Source organism: Benincasa hispida, chromosome 4 (assembly GCF_027475165.1).
Source record: "Benincasa hispida cultivar pf3 chromosome 4, pf3_genome.v1.1, whole genome shotgun sequence".
NCBI lineage: Eukaryota > Viridiplantae > Streptophyta > Magnoliopsida > Cucurbitales > Cucurbitaceae > Benincasa > Benincasa hispida.
The window spans coordinates 42525579-42546447 of NC_143481.1; the positions used below are offsets into that span (position 1 = coordinate 42525579).

The 20869-nt window shown below is 36.9% G+C and overlaps 1 protein-coding gene across 2 annotated transcripts in view; it reads right to left on the minus strand.

Moving 5' to 3' along the window:
* Nucleotides 1-507: 507 nt before the first annotated feature.
* The window catches only part of LOC120076715 (S-adenosylmethionine carrier 1, chloroplastic/mitochondrial-like), a 31219-nt gene continuing 10857 nt past the window's right edge, over nucleotides 508-20869 (minus strand). The window contains exons 3-13 of one of the 2 annotated variants that reach the window (XM_090312829.1): nucleotides 19236-19332; nucleotides 5570-5652; nucleotides 5064-5140; nucleotides 3741-3831; nucleotides 3477-3530; nucleotides 3307-3402; nucleotides 3050-3139; nucleotides 2758-2809; nucleotides 1937-1998; nucleotides 1760-1840; nucleotides 508-867 (exon numbers count right to left, since the gene is read on the minus strand). In XM_090312829.1, the coding sequence (XP_090168955.1) occupies nucleotides 739-867; nucleotides 1760-1840; nucleotides 1937-1998; nucleotides 2758-2809; nucleotides 3050-3139; nucleotides 3307-3402; nucleotides 3477-3530; nucleotides 3741-3831; nucleotides 5064-5140; nucleotides 5570-5652; nucleotides 19236-19332 (912 nt within the window). In that variant the 3' untranslated portion in view covers nucleotides 508-738. The remainder of the gene's footprint in view (nucleotides 868-1759; nucleotides 1841-1936; nucleotides 1999-2757; nucleotides 2810-3049; nucleotides 3140-3306; nucleotides 3403-3476; nucleotides 3531-3740; nucleotides 3832-5063; nucleotides 5141-5569; nucleotides 5653-19235; nucleotides 19333-20869) is intronic. The other variant, XM_039030611.2, reaches the window with a different exon arrangement.

Consider the following 20869-nt stretch of genomic DNA (forward strand, 5'->3'; position numbering starts at 1 on the left):
CTTTGTTTTAAGATCTGTTAAGGTCCTTGAAAACATAATAGGTGCTCAGTATCTCATTTTAGCAAACTTAGAGTCAATCTAAGACGAGCAAGTCAGTGAATGCTCCGGTTCCAAACCTGGCAGGTCCTGTATTCTTCACGTAAGAACCAACCAAAAGCACTAGATTTGAATGAATCAACTCCAGTTTTAAATAGTCTCTATGATTTGGAGAAAGAATTTGTCTGTGTGATTTGATAAAATCTTATAAATAGTCCCTATAATTTATAAAATCTACATAAATAGTCTCTATCAACTACTTATAAAGCTCTTATCGAACTATAGAGACTAAATTCTAATTATAAACTATAAAAATTAAATTCTAACAAATTTATAATTTATCCAAAACAACACATGGAAGTTAAGTTAATATATATCGAGCCCATGTTTCGGGGAGGCATACCTGGCCGCTCCCGTATTCTACAAGTAACAAGCAACCAGAAGCATTAGATTTGAATGAATCAAATCCAGTTTTAGAATGGAAGTACGCTTTATTAACTATATATTATAATTAAAGAACAGGAGGAGGAGAACAAACGAAAGTTGGTTAATAAATATGAAGCCCATGTTTCTGTGAGGCAAACAAGTGAAACTATTTTTATTTCGAAGTGCAATCAAACAAATGAAAGTTGGAAGTTGTGTCATTTTTAAGACTTAGAAACGAAATAATAATTATATGAACCCTTAAAATGATGACCTGAATCATCGCGACTCGACGGGTTTCTGAGGCACTGGACGCCTCTGATTAGCAAGCATCTGCTTTGTTTTTTCAAGAACACCAAAAAAGATAGCGCCTCCTAACCCTATCCATAATACCCTTGGCCCTATGCCCTGCAAAATGCAATATGAAAGAGTGAGTTATAATTTATATGGTTCGTTTTGAAAGGCAGAATATTTGTCTGTGTCTCTTCATCCTAAAGTTAGTAGTTAAGTGGTACATCAGTCGTGACCAAGGGGAGCTGTTTGAGTGAATTTAAGACTCAGAAGGGTGGCTTATTATTATTATTATTTTTTTTAATTATTATTATTATTATTAAGGTTTATATTATAAAACACTCCTCAACTTTGATGTAGTTTCATTTGTACCTCTACATTTCAAATTTTTTTATTTTTACTCTTGAACTTTAAAATTTGTTCCAAAAATGTCTTTCCAATTAGTTAAACATTAGCAAACTACAAGCACCAATTTCTAGCTTATTTTAAGGATGAAAAAATATCTGCATATTTTGGAACAAATAACAAAGTTCAGCTGTGAAATTAAAAATGAAACTTTTCAAAGTATGAGAGGGTAAATAAAAGGGTAATTGCAATTGGTAGCACTTTTAGGACTAATAATTAAGTGTATAGCAACATTTTTAAAAATTTGAAAATATAGCAACATCAATCAGTGATAGATTCTAGTGCTGATAGATTTCTTATAAGTGATAGATTCTAGTGCTGATAGATTTCTTATAAGTGATAGACTCTATTGCTAATAGGAATACTCTATCGCTGATAGATTCCTATTCACGATAGAGTCTTATCACCGAGAGACTCCGAGAGCTGAATCTAAATTTTGTTATATCTCAATTTCTTTTGTATTGTGTTAAATCTGTTAATATTTTAGGTCTGATTGTTCCATTTGCAATTGCCCCAATTAAAACCAAGATTCAGGAATATTTTGTATAATTTAATCTAATAAAAATCCCTTTCCATCAATAGGTCTGAAGAACGAGTGACAAACCTTTAAGAAGGCACGTGGTCCTTCTTCCTTCATTATAGTCCTACAACAATCTTGAATACCTTGATATTGACTATTTGATCCCTGTGTAGTATTAAAAATTAAGAAAGAAAAACTTGTCAACACTTAATATGGTTTCCACCAAATAAAAAGTTGGAATAGCAGCACATGAATCAGTACCTGAACCATTAATCGAGTTTTGATCACATCAAAAGGAGTGGTTATAGACCCAGTAACGGCACCTACAGGGGGAAAATGTCGAAAAGAATATGAATAAGCATTTGTACTACCTGGATTAACTGTTGGAAAGAGAAGTAGAACGAAATCAAATATTATTTTCCCAATTCCGTGAAAACAACCTCCTTGGGAGGTCAAAAAAAAAAAAAAATACTGGAATTAGTAAATTGCTGCTACATCATATTAGTTTGTTTCTTCCCACAATGTGTTAAGCATGAACTGCATGATTAGATCTTTTAAGCCTGCCATTAGATATCGGTCAAGAATAATTCGGAATCATGCCTTATGTGCATGTCTACTCCTATTCATTGATTTCCATGATAGATTGAGGAATTACGTGGAATCCACGAACTAAATTAATATATTATTTGCTGACGTGTCAAACTATGAATAGAAGTAGTAGATACTATGGTAGTGCTAGAAATTTTTTTAAGATGAATACTCTATACACTAGATACTAGAAAAAGCCTAGCCCCTGTACGTAATGAGTCCCACGTGAATATCCATAATTCGACATGCTAAAAGCTTTATAAAGACGTCAATATATGCAGTGGCGCATAAGAACAAAATCTGAGTCGATCTTAGATGGACTGAAACTGGACACAGAAATGAGTAAAGTTCTTCAAGTATTCAGTTTGAAATGTTCCATAGATGAACCAATGGAGAAAAGAAAATGTTCACCGCTTCAAGTTTAAAACGTCATGAAATTTCAGCCGGAACTCTGATGGAAACAAAATAAGAAAAAATGACAGTCGATGTTTTACCAGAAAAGGCACCAATTATAGCATTCTCAGGGTCATTTGGATCTCTTTGCGCCTGCATCAAAATGTACAATATTGATTATCCTCAACAAAAATTGTAAATTGGCCATGAATAGTTAACAGTTCAACTTTAGCAAAACAAGGGATAGAAAAGTAGAAGTCAATATAGGTTTACGGCATTATTCCAATTCCTGAAAAATGTTGAAGAACATAAAATCATCTTATAGATTTTTTTGAAAAAAAATGAAAAGAAAAGCAGCCAAGTCCAGATTAGGTACTTGTATTGAACTTATACCGCTAGCTTGTACCCTATCCTAAGTTGTTCGTAAATGCAGAACTGAATGGCATCAAATGGCAAATCTCGTAGTAAGAAAGATCCATAACCCTGAGACATCAATCAAAGAAACAGGGAACCGATCAATTATCAATATGTAATCTCAAGAAAAATACATTCTCTTTCACAATAAATTGGCAAGATAAAATTGAATAGGGACAGATAAGGACGTTTGGTATAATATGACAAGATCAGTAACAATGTGTGTATACTATTACCGCATAAAGGCCTTTCAAACCTTCCCTTGAAACAATAACATGGACAGCATTCGATGCAGACGCAAAGTGGCTAGTCTGCATCCTTTGCTTAACTACCTGGAAACAACAAACAAATAACGAGCTCAGCAGGAATGGGCAGAATATTGTAATGGAGCAGCTAAGCTAACTACCTCTGTTGGTACACGGATGATCGATGAAGCCACTCCTCCTATGACACCTGCAGTCTGTATTGTAGCTTGAACACCTATTAAATTGACAAATAAAGAGCTCTATCCAACAATCTGATGCAATACTTTGCTCTAATATATCATTAAAAAGAAAGTCGAATGCAACCGATGGTCTTTTTCAACAAAATAGCAAAAATAGCAAGAGAAAATATCTGCCAGATTCGATGAGTATTGTAAACTGAAAACATAGTCGGTGGTAAATCTTACCAGATGAGCTAAAGCATTGAGGTTTTCAGGGAGAGACTCCAGCAATTTCTGCTTGGTAGGCTCATATACACCAACGAAAACGGCAGTGGCACTGATAATAATGAAATTATAGAACATTTAGCACAGACGTCATATGATGAGAAATAATAACAGTTACTGCATTAAAGAACCAACACTCATGATTTCAACACTGACTATTTTAGTAAATTATTGGCTGAACAATTGTAAGCGACTCAATAACAGGCAGAAATCAGGGCAAAAAGATCCATGGTGCAACAAGTTCTGAAAGCAACAATTGATGTTTTAAACAAATTAAAGCAACAATTGATTTTTTTAAACAAATTGGTTTTCACTCGAATGCCAGAAAAACATAGCCATTGCTACAGGCAATAATATCAACATGAACAAAAGAATTTAAGGATTAGTTAAATCGCTTATGGATTTGGTGGGACTGTGAATCCTCATTTGAAAGATCTTTATACGGTGATTTAGAAGGACCATTGTCCAAAGAAAATTTAAATGTTTCTTTGGTAGTTCAGTCTTGGAGCCATTAATGCAGCAAATAGATTGCAGCGGAGAATGTCTTATATCCACTTGCCCCTATCTTGGTGCGATAAGTGTGAATCTAGTGTTGAGCGTCCTGAACATCATTATTTTGCATTGTCCTTTTGCTTCCCTTTTTGGCTCATTGTTTTGGAAGCTTTTGGATGGTCCTTATCTTTTCCTAATAATGTTGCATCTATTTTGATGGGTCAACCATTTTTGTGGTACAAGGAAGTTATCGTGGTTGGCTATAGTCCAGTTTTTTTTTTAATTACATCCTTAGTGTGAAAGAAACGGTCGCATTTTCAGGGATGTCTCCTCTTTTGCTCTGTCTATGGACATGGTTCTTTCTACTGCTTTCTTTTGGTGTAAAAATAAACATTCTTTTGCTCTTTATACCTTATCTTAATTAATTTTCAACTGGAGATCTTTGTTGTAATTCACGGTGTTTGGTGTTTTACTCCCCTATTTCATTTATCAATAAAATTGTTTCTTTGTCCCCAAAAAAAAAAAAAAAAAAAAAAAGGTGTTAGGGGAAAAATGACTAGAAACCAGGTTAAAAATAAAAGACATTTGGAATGCGAGCCATTCTCGTCTTACATACAAACTAATGAACTTTTTCAAGTTTCTCATATGACAAACTTTCATGTTCAAAATTGCATTAGAGAAACACTTCTGTCCAAGCTAAAATCAGCTCCAACATTGCATATACGATACATTCATACAACATTCTAGCAGAGGAGATGATGAAAAATATCTGGAGGTAGGTACACTACTCACGGTAACATCCCAGCAAGATTTCCGGCCAATCCAGAATAAAGACCCTTTAGTACAACTTTTCCTTCTCCGTGAACAGCCTAGAAAAACCATTTTAGTGTAGTTCAGAAACCATCAGGTGTCAATTCAAAAGCGAACATATGACAGAATAAAAGCACGAAGATCCCTACAGTTGTTCAATGAGCACAGGATAATTGAATAGGCAGTTGGGTAGTGATGATGACTTAAGCAAGGGAACCAAAAGCTTCAGCAATACCGATTTAGAGATTGTATAATTAATCAATCCAGGACAAATAATTTCAAATAAAAATTCAGAAATGAAAATATCGGTCTCCAAGAAGCAAAATATTTTGAAGAGACAAAATAAGAGCACATTACTTGGACAATATTAAGAGAACAAAATAATTACAAAAAAACACTAGGGACCAAAAATTTGAGGCTTGAACGTTCTAAGATTGTAGAAGATATTCACTTTCCAATTGAAAGTAACCTCTGTATATAAAGGCTACCTGTAGACGAGTTTTTATTGTATCAATTGGATATAAAGCAGCCTCAACAACGAGGCCAGCAGCACCTCCAGCTAGAGCACCTTCTGCAAAAGTCCATAGCAAAGACAAGCAGAGATTATACGAAATTGGAACAATCTTTACAAATTTCAAACATGGCAGAGAAAATCTTTAACTTCAAATGTAGTAAAGATCAATATAATGTTATTTAACTGTTCTTAGCTTTATAAGCTAGTGTGACAGATGGAACAAACTTTTAGAAGCCTTGAAGACCAATGGAATTAAAATGATAAAATCCTTCGGCAGAGGTGGGGAGAAAGAGGAATGATTCAAATGGTCATTTGCATCATATAGATTTTGCACGTCAGGGGAGTTTGAAATGATCTCCTCATACACATCATATGTTGGAGAATTGTTGCCTAATTTCCTTGATAATACCATGTTTGAAACTCACAACCTAAACCATGCACACAAGCATCATGATGGTTCTCAGGGAGTTGGACTAGTTTATGGCGTTATCCATCTCTATGGAGTCTGAAACTACAGAGGGACTGGTTTTCCGAGCACCTGGTAAATTCCTGTTTTTCTCAGAATAAGTAATATCCCTTTTTCTTTATGATAAGAACTAATTTCCTTGATAAATGAAATGGATGGACAAAATAATGCAAAGAACCAAAGCAGTTGCAAAAAAGTTCCACTAACTGATGCTAATTGAAGAAACCTCATGGTTACAGAAAGATTTATACCTATTTGAAAAGGCAATCATCCTCAAGGAAAGATACCCTCCCGTATCACACATCAATCCCAAAAACACAATTTGGCGCTTGATAAGTGTTGAATTTTGAGTTTTCTCAATATTTTTCTACATATTTTTACAAGAAGAAATCTCCCTTATATATACAACAATGTTTACCAAATATGGCAAAGACCCATAACGGTAAAAAATGTATATATATGGAAAGAATAATACCAAAGAGAATAAATACAAATTACAAGGAATAAAATTCCAAATGGACAAGGGAAGGAGAAGACTTTCCATATTCAATACTCCCCCTCAAGCTGGGCAGTATATGTTGATTAAGTCCAGCTTGGTTTTTAAGTCTTCAAACATGTTCTTGAACAGGGATTTTGTAAGTATGTCAGCAATTTGCCTCTTGGTAGGTATGTAGTTGTGTGAGATACTTTTGTTTTCAATTTTCTCCTTAATAAAGTGTCAATCAATATCCACATGTTTTATGCGATGGACTGGGTCTTTGGCAATACTTATAGTAGCTTGATTTTTACAGTGTACCTCCATCGGTTCTTCTGATTTGATTTTAAGTTCAAATAGGATGCTTTTGAGCCACAATCCTTCACATATTCCTTGAGCTAGAGCTCTTGGTTCAACTTCGACACTACTCCTGGATACTACAGATTGTTTCTTACTTCGCCAAGTGACTAAGTTTCCCCAAACAAAGGTGCAATATCCAGTAGTTGATCTTCTGTCTATTTTTTAGCTTGCCCAATCGGCATCTGTGAAGATTTCAATATTTCTTTTCCAAGATTTCATGAAGTACAATCCTTCTCCTAGAGTTCCTTTCAAGTACCTGAGTATTCTGTAAACAGCTTGCATATTGTCTTCTGTTGGACTGTCCATAAATTGACTTACAAAGCTAACTGCAAAACAGATATCAGGTCTTGTATGAGTTAGGTAAATTAATTTTCCAACTAGCCTTTGATACTGATCTTTGTTAACCATTGTGTGATTGTTTTCCTTGATTATGTGATTGTTTGTGTCAATGGGGGTATTAGCGGGCTTGCATCCAAGCATTTTTGTTTCCTTTAATAGGTCAAGGACATATTTTCTTTGAGAAATGCCCAAGCCTGTTTTTGAGCAAGTCACTTCCATCCCTAGGAAGTATTTAAGGTTGCCTAAGTCTTTTACTTCAAATTCCTTGACTAAGAGAAGCTTTAGATTTCTTATTTTTTCTTCATGGTCTCTTATAAGGATAATGTCATCTATATAGACAATGATGATTGCTATTTTACCCGTGCAAGGATGTTTGACGAAAAGAATATGGTCAGATTGATATTGCGAGTACCCGTTTTCCTTTACCACTTTTGAGAATTAAACTACACCCCAGGGGATTGTTTTAGGCCATAAAGGGATTTTTTGAGTTTGCATACGTTATTTGTGGTTTTAGTTGATTCCATATCGGTAGGTGTATCCATATACACTTCTTCTTCTAAGTCTCCATTAAGGAAGGCATTTTTTATGTCTAATTGGTGAAGAATCCAATCATTATTCACTGCTAGGGAAAAAAGGACACGGATAGTATTTAATTTTGCTACCGAGGCAAATGTTTCTTAGTAGTCGATGCCATAAACTAGATGAATTCTTTGGCGACGAGTCTAGCTTTGAACCTATCTATTTCTCCGTTAGTTTTGTATTTGATGGTGAAGATCCATTTGCATCCTACTGTTTTTTTCCCTGGAGGTAGGTCTGTTATTTCCCATGTGTTGTTCTTTTCCAAGCCATTTATTTTGTCTAATACAGCTTGCTTCCAATTGATGTCTTTGAGGGCTTTATAGACATTGTTCAGAAAAATGTATTTTGGATAGTGTAGTTGTGAATGCTTTGAACTTGGGAGAGAGATTTTTGTAGGACAGATAGTTTTGGATGGGATGCATTGTACAAGTTCTTACCCCTTTCCGTTTTGCAATGGGAAGATCAATGACTTCAGTGAGTGTTTCTGCTGTGAAGTTGGAGACATGATTTTCCTGCATTTCGGTTGGGTTTTGATTGAGTACTGGTTCATTGTCCAAGAGTGTTTTTTTCTTCTAGTATAGACTATAGGATCTTTTCTACCTTCAAGTGAGATTTGATTGGAAACATCAGTTTCATGTACATAAGGAGCACAAGGAGCACTCTCTTCAATGAGATCTAGTTTTTGGTTTCCTTCGTTTTCAAGAAGAATTTTGTTTTCAAGGAGAGTGGAAGGTTCAATGGTGCCTTACTTTTGAAAGTAAGGTTGAGTTTCAAAGAAGGTTACATCCACAGAGGTATAGAACCTTTTAGTGGTTAGTGAATAGCATTTGTATCTTTTTTGGCTTGGAGAATAACCGAGAAAGATGCATTTGATTGCTTTAGGATCTAATTTACTCCTATTGGGTCTATGATCTTGAACGAAGACCGTACAACCAAATATTTTTAAGGAAACTTGAGAAAATAATCTATCATGTAGAAATACTTCTTTAAGTTTTTGTAAGGGAGTTTTGAAGCCTAATAGAGGGCATTCTATTAATAAGGTAGGTGGTTGTTTTTTTTTTAAAAGGAAACGGCCTTTATTAATCAATAAGATTTAGTACAAGAGATATGTACTTGGAAATAAAGGCGAATACAAAGAACAAAGCAAGAAACTGAAGGATCAGTAGGCGCACCCGGGCATCTCAACTAGGTTAACACCCCCATAGTACCCTCATCCAAAAAAAATGATGAGCCAAGGCTCGCAAAAAGATAATATTAATGAGAAAAGACAAGGAAAAGCTTCACAAACAGAAGTTGCAACGAACTAAGCTGCAAAGAACTAAAAATACATCAAGGAAATTAAAATAGTTGAGAATACAAAGGAAAAATAATCTGTTGCCACTTCCAACGGATCTTCAACTAAGCTTCCATTTGTAAGAACGCCTACCAATTTGAGCTTATGTCTTGCAAGGAGTAGGCTTCAAAACATTTAGAAAGGGAGCACCAAAGAGAAGCGTTGAGTTTTGCCGCCTCAAAACGAGCAAACCAAGGAGTTTCCTAACCATTGAACACTCTTTGGTTTCTTTCAAACGAGATTTCAACCAACACTGCTTTCACCCCATTAATCCATAGTAAATTAGAGTATTTCTTTAGAGATGGACCAGAAAGTAGTTGTTGCACATTGCTTCTAAATGAATTATTAAAGACCCAAGAGGTGTTGAAGCAATTGAGGAAATCTTTCCAGCAATTAAAGGCAAAACAGCAGTCGAAGAATAGGTGCTGAAGGTCTTCTTCAGCTGATTTACAAAGGACACACCAATTGGGGGAGATATAGTAGTAGGGCAACTTTCGTTGCAGCACCGATGAACAATTTAGGGTTCCAAAAAGCATTATCCATAATGTTATATTAACTCGCCTAGGGTTGTTGGTCTTCCAAAGACCCTTTTGAAGACTGGCTGAAATTGGAGGGGCCAAAGAAAGGTGATTAACCAGTGATTTAATTGAGAAAGAGCCATTATTTTCAAGGGGCGAGTATCTTCCCTATTGATTAATTTTTGCTCAACCAACAATGCTAGTAAGGATTGGAACTCTAGAATCTCATCTTCTTTTAGAGCTCTTCTGAAGTTGAGAGTCCATGAAAAGGTGTGAGAATCCCAAAAGTTTGATACTGAACCATTGGGATGGGTAGTTAAGCCAAATAGGGAAGGGAATCTATCTTTTAGATGAGAAGAATCCAGCCAAGGGTCTTGCCAAAATGCAATTCTGGTCCCATTTCCCAATTTAAAAGCTGCCAAATTCTCAACATTCAACCAAGATCTTGAAATACTTATCCAAGGGCTTCAAAGACTGCAATGAACCTTGCCGGAAGTGTGCCAACCAAATTGGCTGCTACCATGGATGCTTGTAATAACTTGACTCCACAGGGAGGGTTGCTCTTTCACATATCGCCAGCCCCATTTGGCTAATAGAGCCAAGTTTTTAGCTTTCAAGCCTCCTAGCCCGAGACCCCCATCTGCTTGCTTTTTAGAGACTAGCTCCCACTTTGCTAAATGGTTTACCTTTCCCCCTTTATAGCCTTCCCAAAAGAAGTTTTTTATGGTCCTTTCTATGGCTGAAATCACTTTTTCAGGCATAAAAAAAAAAGGACACGTAGTAGGTTGGGAGGTTGTAAAGGACTGATTTGCACAAAGTAGCTCTTCCACCTCTTGAGTTATATCTTCTCCACTTGTCAAGTTTTTTGTGTACTTTATCTATGACCGGGTGCCAAAAAGCCAATTTCTTTGGATGCCCCCCAAGAGGGAGGCCCAAATATAAGAAAGGAAGGTGTGCTAGTTGACAATTAAGCCTTGAAGCTACTACCCTCAACTTTGAATCTTCAATATTTAACCCAATTAACTTTCTGACTGGAGCACCATTCAAACAAAGTAATGGATTTTCTAAGATTGTCTAGCATGTTATCGTCGTACTTACAAAATAGTAGAGTATCATTAGCAAATTGAAGAATGGAGAGTTGAACCTTATTTGTCCCAACCACAAAGCCTTCGAACAGAGCTTTTTCTCGGATTCTCTCAACCAAAACACTAAGCAAATCACTAACCAAAAGGAAAAGGAAGGGAGAGAAGGGGTCACCTTGTCTAATTCCCCTTGTAGCTTTAATTCTTCCTCTTGGTCTTCCATTAATGAAGATGGAGAACATTGGATTAGAGATACAACCCAAAATCCAAGAGATCCACTTGGGGTGGAAGTTCCTCTCATGAAGGGTTTTTTCAAGAAAATCTCAATCCACTCTATCAAAAGCCTTTTCAAGATCAAGCTTTAAAATCCAACCCTTTTTCTTTGTAATGTTCTTCTACCTCATTAGCTATTAAGACCGGATCAAGGATTTGTCTTCCTTCAATGAATGCACTTTGAGTTGGACATATAAGGCTAGGCATTACTTTCTTGAGTCTTTCTGCAAGAACTTTGGCTATAATCTTATAGATTATAGTTGATAGGCTGATAGGTCTGAAGTCTTTCACTAAAATTGCCTCTGATTTCTTTTGGATTAGGCAGATAAAGTTTTCTTTGATGCAAGAATTGAGCTTTCCATTGTGGTAAAACTCATCAAAGATACCATTTAGGTTGTCCTTTAATAAATTCCAGAATTTTAGGATAAATTCAATGGTGAATCCATCCGGTCTTGGAGCTTTATTTCTTCCCAACAACTTTATTGCTTCCTTAATTTCTACCAGATTAAAGCTGGAAATCAGCCCCTATTCTGATCTGTAGAGACCCTTGGCCAGCTCAAATTCTGAGGTATTGATCGCGAGCCCTGAAGTTTTGAATAAAGATTGCTATAGAAGTCCAAAATTAGGGCTTCCACTTCTCTGAAAGTCTTTGTTGCTTCCCCTTGATCATTGATTAACTCTGTTATTAAGTTTTTCCTTTTCTTGGCTGCAAGGAAACGAAGGCTGTATTCTAGGAGTGTTCAAAAAACCCGGTAACCCGACCAACTCGGACTACCCAACCCAAACCGCAAGGGTTGGGTTGGGTTGGGTTAAAAATTTTAAAAAATATTAAATCCGGGTCAGGTCTCGGGTTACTCGATTTCAGGGTCGGGTTGACCCGACCCGAATATATATATATATTAAAAGTTAAAACTTATTAAGTTATTAGGTTGTGATTAGCAATTTAGCGAGCCCAACTGGCGACTGCACTGCCCGAGCGAAGCGACCGCACTGTCTTGAAACCCTTGCCGATCAAAACCCTCGCCATCGACTTGAAACCCTCGCCGAACGCCGCTCCTCTCGCCATCGACTGCCGATCGAGTCGACTGCTCCCCTCACCTCGTAAGCAGCGAGCCCGATTGCATTGCCCGAGCGACCGCACTATCTTGAAACCCTCGCCGGACGCCGCTCCTCTCGCCATCGACTGCCGATCGAGTCGTCTGCTCCCCTCAGACTGTCTCCGTCTCGTCAGATCCGGTCTCCGCCTCGCCTCGCCTACTATTCCAAGCTTCACGAACGACTCATCATTAGGGGTATTTTCTTCAATAAAGCAAGTAGATAACATAGAGACTCTATTTTCTTCAATAAAGCAAGTAGATAACATATATGTTTGGTTGATAACATATAGAACAATTTGGTTGAATGGCTTTCTTCAATTTCTACTATTTACTGATATTGTTCTATAAGTGGGATTATTAATACATTAATTTTTGTTCAATCTCGCAGTGTCTTGAGAACAATTAGATAGATTCTTCAAAGTCGTCACAACGGACACAGAATCAGACACTGCTGAATCACCATTTTCAAACTTCCCCGTGAGTAAACTAATTTAATTTTTATTGTGTAGTGTGTACATATACCGTTTATTGAGAAGCTAGATAGTGTTTGTTTGTTATGAGTTAATCTTTATACAGTTAGATAGTGTTTGTTTGTTTTTTTCAATTGTATAGGTAGGTGTAATTAGTTGTTTACTAGTTTCATTTATTTTATAGATTGACAGTAGTAGTGGTAATGCAAGTGGAACCAGTAATAATGAAATGCCTCCTACTCCTCCTCCTCCCCCTCCTAATGTTAGCCAAACTCCTACAAATATACCACCTCTACCTCCCAAGTCCAATCGAAAGAGACCTAATAAACCAACCTCGTTTGTGTGGGATCATTTCACAAAAATGGAAGCAAGTGGTCATGATGTAGCTAGGTGCAAGTGTAACTATTGTGGTAAAGAGTACGCATGTGATAGTAATACTTGTGGAACTAGTACTTTATGGAAGCACTTAAGAAATCAATGTAAAAAGTACCCATATAAAGAAGAAGAAAAAGGACAAATCACCCTAACTCTCGTACCTTCAAATGATGGAAAAGGAGTCAATGCTAGTAACTTTGTGACGACATTGTTTAGCCAACAAGCGTGTAGACTAGCATGCGCTAAGATGATAATTATGAATGAGTTATCGTACAAATTGTTGAGACAGAGGGTTTTAGACACTTTTGTAATATTTCGTGTCCTAAGTTTGATGTTCCATCGAGAGTCACAATCGCTAGAGATGTATATCAACTTTATCTTGAGGAGAAAAAAAAGTTGAAATCATTTCTAGTTAAAAGCTCTCAAAGAGTTTGTCTTACTACCGACACATGGACTTCGCTACAAAATGTGAATGGATTGTGCACATTTTATTGATTCTGAATGGATTGTGCATAAGAAGATTTTGAGCTTTTGTCAAGTTGCTAATCATAAGGGGGAGACTATTGGGAAGATGATTGAGAGTTGTTTGTTGGAATGGGGGATTGAAAAAAAAATTTCCATCACCGTTGATAATGCAAGTTCTAATGATGTGGCTATTTCTTATGTTAAGAGAAGACTTAAAAGTTGGAAATCGGTTGTTTTAGATGGAGAACTATTACATGTGAGGTATTGTGCCCACATTATTAATCTTATTGTGAATGATGGACTGAAAGATATGCATGATTCTATTGCTAGTGTTCATAATGCTATGAGATATGTTCAATCATCACCTAGGAGAATGGAAAAGTTTAAAGCTTGCGTGAAACAAGAAACAATTCAGTGTAAGGCTCTTGTTTGTTTAGATGTGGCAACTAGGTGGAATTCTACTTATTTAATGCTTGAACATGCAATTAAATTTGAGAAAGCTTTTAGAACTTTAGAAGAGGAGAAAAAAGACTCAGATTTTGTTGATTACTTCGAGGAAGATGATCGTGGAAATAAAAGATTGGGGCCCCCATGTACATCTGATTGGTTGACTATAGGTGTGTTTATTAAGTTTTTAAAGAGGTTTTATGATACCACCACAATGATAAGTGGATAAAATTCTAATGTTGGTTAGATATAATAGGGGTTAACTGATTGTGAATTCTAATGTTGGTTATAAGGAAATTAATAAAATTCAATTTGCTTTAAACAAATGGAGCAACAATACCAACTCTGTTCTAAGTATGATGGCTATGAATATGAAGACCAAGTTTGATAAGTATTGGGGTTCGTTTGAAAAAATGAATAAATTGATGTTTCTGGCTATAGTCATTGATCCTCAGTACAAATTAAAGTATTTGAATTATTGTCTTTCCAATGTTTATGACAGTGATGTGGTTAAGGATATGGTTGAGAGTGTGAAATTATATTTATATCGTCTATATGACTTTTACAAATCACATAACACTTCACTTCGAGGTAGTCATAGTACCAATGATTCTCAACAATCAAAAACTGTCGATATAAATGAAGATGATTATGGGGTGGACGAAGATATAGATGATCCGTGGATAACTTTTAAGAGGTTAAGAGAAGAAGAAAGTTCTTTGAAGTGGAGAATGATTTGGCTTTTTATTTGTCTGACAAGCTTATAGAAGATAAAGATGATTTTGAGATATTGTATTGGTGGAAGATGAATGCCTATAATATCCCATTTTATCAAAAATTGTTCGAGATGTTTTGGCAGTTCCGATATCTACAGTCGCTTTTGAATCTGCGTTTAGTAGAGGAGGGAGGATTCTTGATTCCTTTCGAAGTTCTTTGACTCCAAAAACAGTGGAGGCCTTGATATGTACACAAAATTGGATTCGTGGCGGCTCAGAGTTACTAGATCTCCATCCACAACTTGAAGTGTTAGAGACTTGGAAAATATTGAATTAGGTAATTAAATAAATTTTTTATTGTACATATCTAACCTGTTTAATGCTCATAATTAATATATTTAATTTTGCATGATTTGTTTTGTAGAGAGTCCATCCTCCTCTGTTGTTTTGAAATAAGGAATTGAATTTGAAGCATAATGATGATTTTAGTGGTAAGTTTCACTACCATAAGATCAAATATTATTATTACTTATAAATGATCCTATTGGTTTAATGTATTTGTAATTTTTTCAGGAATTGAGAAGTAAAGAGACCAAAGAATCAAAAATGAAGAAGAAAACTCACTCAAGACATTCTTCATGCTCATGGTGCTTTTAAATGATTTGGAATTTTATGTAACAAACCAATAGTTATTATTAAACTTGGACTTTTTATTGAACTTGGAATGGTTATTATTGAACTTTGTGTCTTTGAGTAGAGATTTTGAACTTGAACATTTGAATTGAATTATTTGAGGAAGTTTCTTTTGAAGTTTATATTGAATTTATGGTGGTTGTATTTTAATGTCAATGCTAAAATTTCACAAAGTTTACATGTTTTTTATTATTAAATTTTTATTAATTGATTTGATATAATATATTTAGAATTAGTTCACTTTTTTAAATATGAAGGTTTATTGATCCACAAAAATCAAATCCTTCAATAGAGAATGAGAAGAGAATGATTAAGGAAGTAACGAAAAAAACAGTCCAAAAAAAAGGAAAAAAAAAAACCCAGAACCGGTGACCCAACCCAGAAATTTTGGGTTGGGTTGGGTTGACCCTCCAAAAAAGAACTAATAGGGTTCATTATTAGCCAACCCGAATTTTTTTGTTGGTCCACAAAAATCTTCCAACCCGGCCCAACCCGGACTATGTATACCCCTACAGTATTCTCATCCCCCAATTGTAACCAATTCAGTTTGCTCTTTTGAATAAGATCTCTTTCCTCTGTTTGGTAAAGGGAAATTAAGTATGCTTTTAGGGAGATTCTTATATCTTCCTCAAGAGAAGGTTCTTCTTGACACTCCATGTTAAAAAATAAAGAATAGCGAAGAGAAGAACAACAAGATTACGTGGAAACCCTAGTACAGGGAGAAAAACCACGATATAAAGACTTTTCTAATTCTTTAAATCTGATACACTGAATACACAGGTACACACTGTATAAATAGACAGTAGGAAACCCTAGGGGTCTTACACAATTACATAAATGCCCTTAGGTTAATAGCCCTATTTTCAACACTCCCCCTCAAGTTGGAGCATAGATATCGACAAGGCTCAACTTGCTTACACAATAATTAAAATTTTATCTCAGTAACCCTTTTTTAAGTACATCAGCAACTTATTGGTTCGAAGGAATATAAGGGATGCATATGTTTCCACTGTCCAACCTCTCCTTAATGTAGTGTCTGTCTATCTCTACGTGTTTAGTTCTGTCATGTTGAACTGGGTTGTTTGCAATACTGATGGCAGCTTTATTATCACAAAACAATTTCATTGGAAGCTCATTATCTTGCTGGAGATCAGATAATACTTTCTTCAACCAGATTTCTTCACAAATCCCTAGACTCATGGCCCGATACTCAGCCTCAGCACTACTTCTAGTAACAACTCCTTGTTTTTTTACTTCTCCAGGTGACTAGATTTCCCCATACAAACGTACAATATCCAGACATAGATTTTCTATCAACAGACCCTGCCCAGTCAGAATCAGTGTAAACTTCAATAGATCGTTTATCGGTTTTCCTGAACATTAGGCCTTTACCAGGAGTTCCTTTCAGATACCGAAGAATATGTTCAACTGCTATCATATGATCCTCACAAGGAGCTTGCATGAACTGACTCACAGCACTTACTGCATAAGAAATATCTGGTCTTGTGTGAGACAAGTATATCAACTTCCCAACTAACTGCTGATACCTTTCTTTATTAACAAGAATTCTATCATTCTTATCACCGAGTTTCGCATTGTATTCTACTGGTGTGTCAACAGGTTTACACCCCGTCATACCTGTTTCTTTTAGCAAGTCCAGAGTATTTTCGTTGAGAAACTGATATACCCTCTTTTGAGCGAGCCACTTCCATTCCCAGAAAGTAATTTAGCTTCCCGAGGTCTTTAATTTCAAACTTTTTGGTCATCTCTGTTTTTAGTCTCGTGACCTCTACATCATCATCCCCAGATAAAACAATGTCATCAACATAGACAATAAGAACAACTATCTTCCCTGATGTTGATCTTTTTATAAAAAGGATGTGATCGGAATGCCCTTGAACATACCCCTGTGCTTTCACAAACGTTATGAATCTGTCAAATCAGGCCCTTGGAGACTGTTTCAATCCGTATAGTGACTTCCTCAATCTACACACCTTATTTTTGAATTGACTCTCGAACCCGGGAGGAGGACTCATATAGACTTCCTCCTCAAGTTCCCCATTCAAAAACGCATTTTTAACATCAAGTTGGTGTAGGGGCCAATCTTTATTCACAGCAACTGACAAAAGCACTCGGATCGTGTTAAGTTTAGCCACAGGTGAAAAACTCTCAGAATAATCTACTCCATAGGTTTGAGTAAAGTCTCTTGCAATGAGTCTAACCTTGTACCGGTCAATCGTCCCATCTGACTTGTACTTTATAGTAAACACCCATTTACATCCAACTGTCTTGTGCCCTTCAGGCAAAGTCACCGGTTCCCAGGTTTTATTCTTTTCCAGAGCTCTTATTTCTTCCATAACAACAGACCACCATTCTGGTTTTTTTATTGCAACACTTATGTTATCTGGAACCACCTCAGTGTCCAAGCTAGTAGTAAAAGCCTTGAACTCGGATGTCAGATTACTATATGTCATGTAACTATGCATAGGGTATTTAGTACATGAACAGGTACCTTTCCTCAGGGCTATAGGAAAATCAAGTGATGCATCACGTTCTTTCACCTCTCCAGGCTCCTCACCATGATTGACTATCTATGTATCAGAAACTTCAGTAGTATCTTCCACATCATCATTAGCAAGGATCATTTCATCCTTCTGCAGCTTCAATCATTTCATCCTCTGCAGTTTCCCCTTCTATCACTCTTTTAGTATTACTGCTTCCTTCCTCCTTGTCGTGCCTACCTTCATCAGTCTCCATACATATATCATCATCATTAGGAATATACGTACTTGGACCTGATGGCGGGTCTGACTCCTGCACTGGAGCCGGCAGTTCTGGTTCAACAGGCAACACTGCTTCCTTCCTGAGATTCTTCCTGTAGTAAGTTTTCCAAGGAACTTGATTGGTAGGAAGGACCAGACTATCATGCTCAGGACTAGGGTTAGACAAGGTTCGAATGGACGCTGACTCTAAAGGAATAGTATAAGATGACCAGTTAGTCTCTTCATTTATGTTCTCCCCCTGAAGATGACTAGGGAAAAACGACTGATCCTCGATAAAGGTGACATCCATGGAGACATAGTATTTTCGAGATGACGGGTGATGGCACTTATATCCACATTGATGGAGTGGATATCCAACAAAGACACACTTCTGAGCACGAGGAGTAAATTTCATGCGGTTTGGACCATGGGAGTGAACAAAAGCAACACAACCAAAAACCTGAAGAGAAACATCAGAAATCAATCAAGTAGTAGGAAATGACTCTTTAAACAATTCTAAAGGAGTATGAAGATTAAGAATACGAGAGGGCATCCGATTAATGAGGTGAGCAGCAGTGAGAACTGCATCTCCCCAAAGGTACGACAGAAGAGTGGCGGATAACATAAGAGACCGGACTACTTCAACCAGATGTCGATTTTTACACTCAGCTACTCCATTTTGTTGCGGAGTGTAAGCACACGAGCTCTGGTGGACAATACCTTTAGAACCAAGAAACTCTCTGAAGGAGGCATTAAAGAATTCTCGCCCATTATCACTTCTTAAAATCCCAATCTTTGTTTTAAATTGAGTTTCGACAGTTGTGTAAAACTGTTGGAAAACAGAGGACACTTCAGATTTATCAATAAGAAAAAAAATCCAGGTGAGACGGGTGTGATCATCTATAAATGTGACAAACCACCGTTTTCCCGTGGAAGTAGTAACCGGTGAGGGACCCCATACATCATTATGAACAAGAGAAAATGGACTCGAGGGTTTGTAAGGTTGAGAACGGAAAGAAACACGATGTTGCTTGGCACGAATACACACATCACAATTAAAAGAAGAAGTACTAGCATTACGAAATAAATGAGGAAATAAATACTTCATATATTGAAATTTCGGATGTCCTAAGCGAAAATGCCATAACATAACATCATGTTCAGAAACAGAGAAATTTAAAGACATAAACCCAGATTGGTGATCATTCCTAGAGGAAGCTTCGTCAGAAAGGAAGTATAGTCCCCTATCGTGCCGAACAATGCCATCGTCATCCCCAATTTCAGATCCTGAAAAAAAACGGAATCTGGTGAGAAAATTGCCTTGCACTTCAAATCTCTTGTTATTTTACTGATAGATAACAAATTATACGATATTTTAGGCACATGTAAGGTATCACGTAGGATTAAACCATTAAATGGAGAGATATTGCCCTTTTCCCGCAACAGGGGCAAAAGACCCGTCTGCAATTCGAATACGCTCATTACCAGCACTTGGATTATATGACATAAATAACTCTGAGGAACTCATAAGGTGATCAGTAGCCCCTGAATCCACAATCCATGGTTTTTTACCATTTATACTAATCAGGCCAAAAGAAGGGAAATTACCTGACTGTGCAATTACACTCACCCCAATTGTACTCGAGTTGTGTTTACTGTCACCAGAACATTGTTTCTGAGTTTGTTCATCTACTGAATCACTTACCAGGGCACGACTAGTATTAGATTTGTCATGAGACTGTCGTCGCCTGCTATTTGGGGGCTTCCCATGTAATTTCCAACATTGGTCTTTCGTATGCCAAAGCTTCTTACAATGTTCACAAACAGGAGGAGGTTTTTTATCACCATCAGTACCGGACGGTTGGGCGACGAAGGCGGCTGCATCAGTAGTAGAAATGGTATTATTCATGGCACACGACCGATCCTCTTCCAGCCGTATTTCAGAACAGACTTCTTTAAGTGAAGGAATCGGGCGCTGGCCCAATATCCGACCACGGACACCATCAAACTTTGGGTTTAATCCAGCCAAAAACACATAAACACGATCTGCTTCCTCAATCTTTAAATATTGGGCCCCATCCTGTGGACAATTCCAGACAATCTCTCTACACAAGTCCATCTCCTGCCACAGCATTAACAGTTTGTTAAAATAAGAAGTAACATCCATGGACCCTTGTTTGCATTCATGGACTTGTTTGTGAAGTGTATATAGCCGAGAAGCATTCTGTCTTTTAGAATATAGATCTTGCGCTGCCTCCCAAATATCCTTGGCTGTTGCAGCATATAGTAGTGGTCTTCCTATCTGGGGTTCCATACTATTCACCAAAACAGATCGTAACAACGAATCTTCTCCTTTCCAAATTCGTTCTTGTGGATCACCTGGGGCCGGCTTTGGAATTTCCCCTGTTAGATATCCAAACTTGTGACGCCCTTCTAAGGCCATCCGGATTGATTAGGACCAAGAGAAATAGTTCTGGCCATTTAATTTTTCCCCTACGATAAATCCTGCAAAATTACCCATCGAACCAGATAAGTAGGAAACATTAGGTACAATAGGTAATAAGTTTACCGGATTTTCTGAATAAACCGGTTGAGGATTTGCACCGAACATCGTATCCAAATCAGAAATCTGCTGTTGTAGGTAAGCCAACCGTTGTCTCACATCGTCTGGGTAACGAGTTGAACTACAAGTGGTTGGAACAGGTGCTGGTCACTCGGGCTGCTCAAGACCTCGGCTATTGAACGTTAAAGGACCATTGGGTCGGGCTGTGAAGGAAGCTGCTCCTCGAGTCGGCCAAAGACCTCGGCTGAAATAGGATCGGCT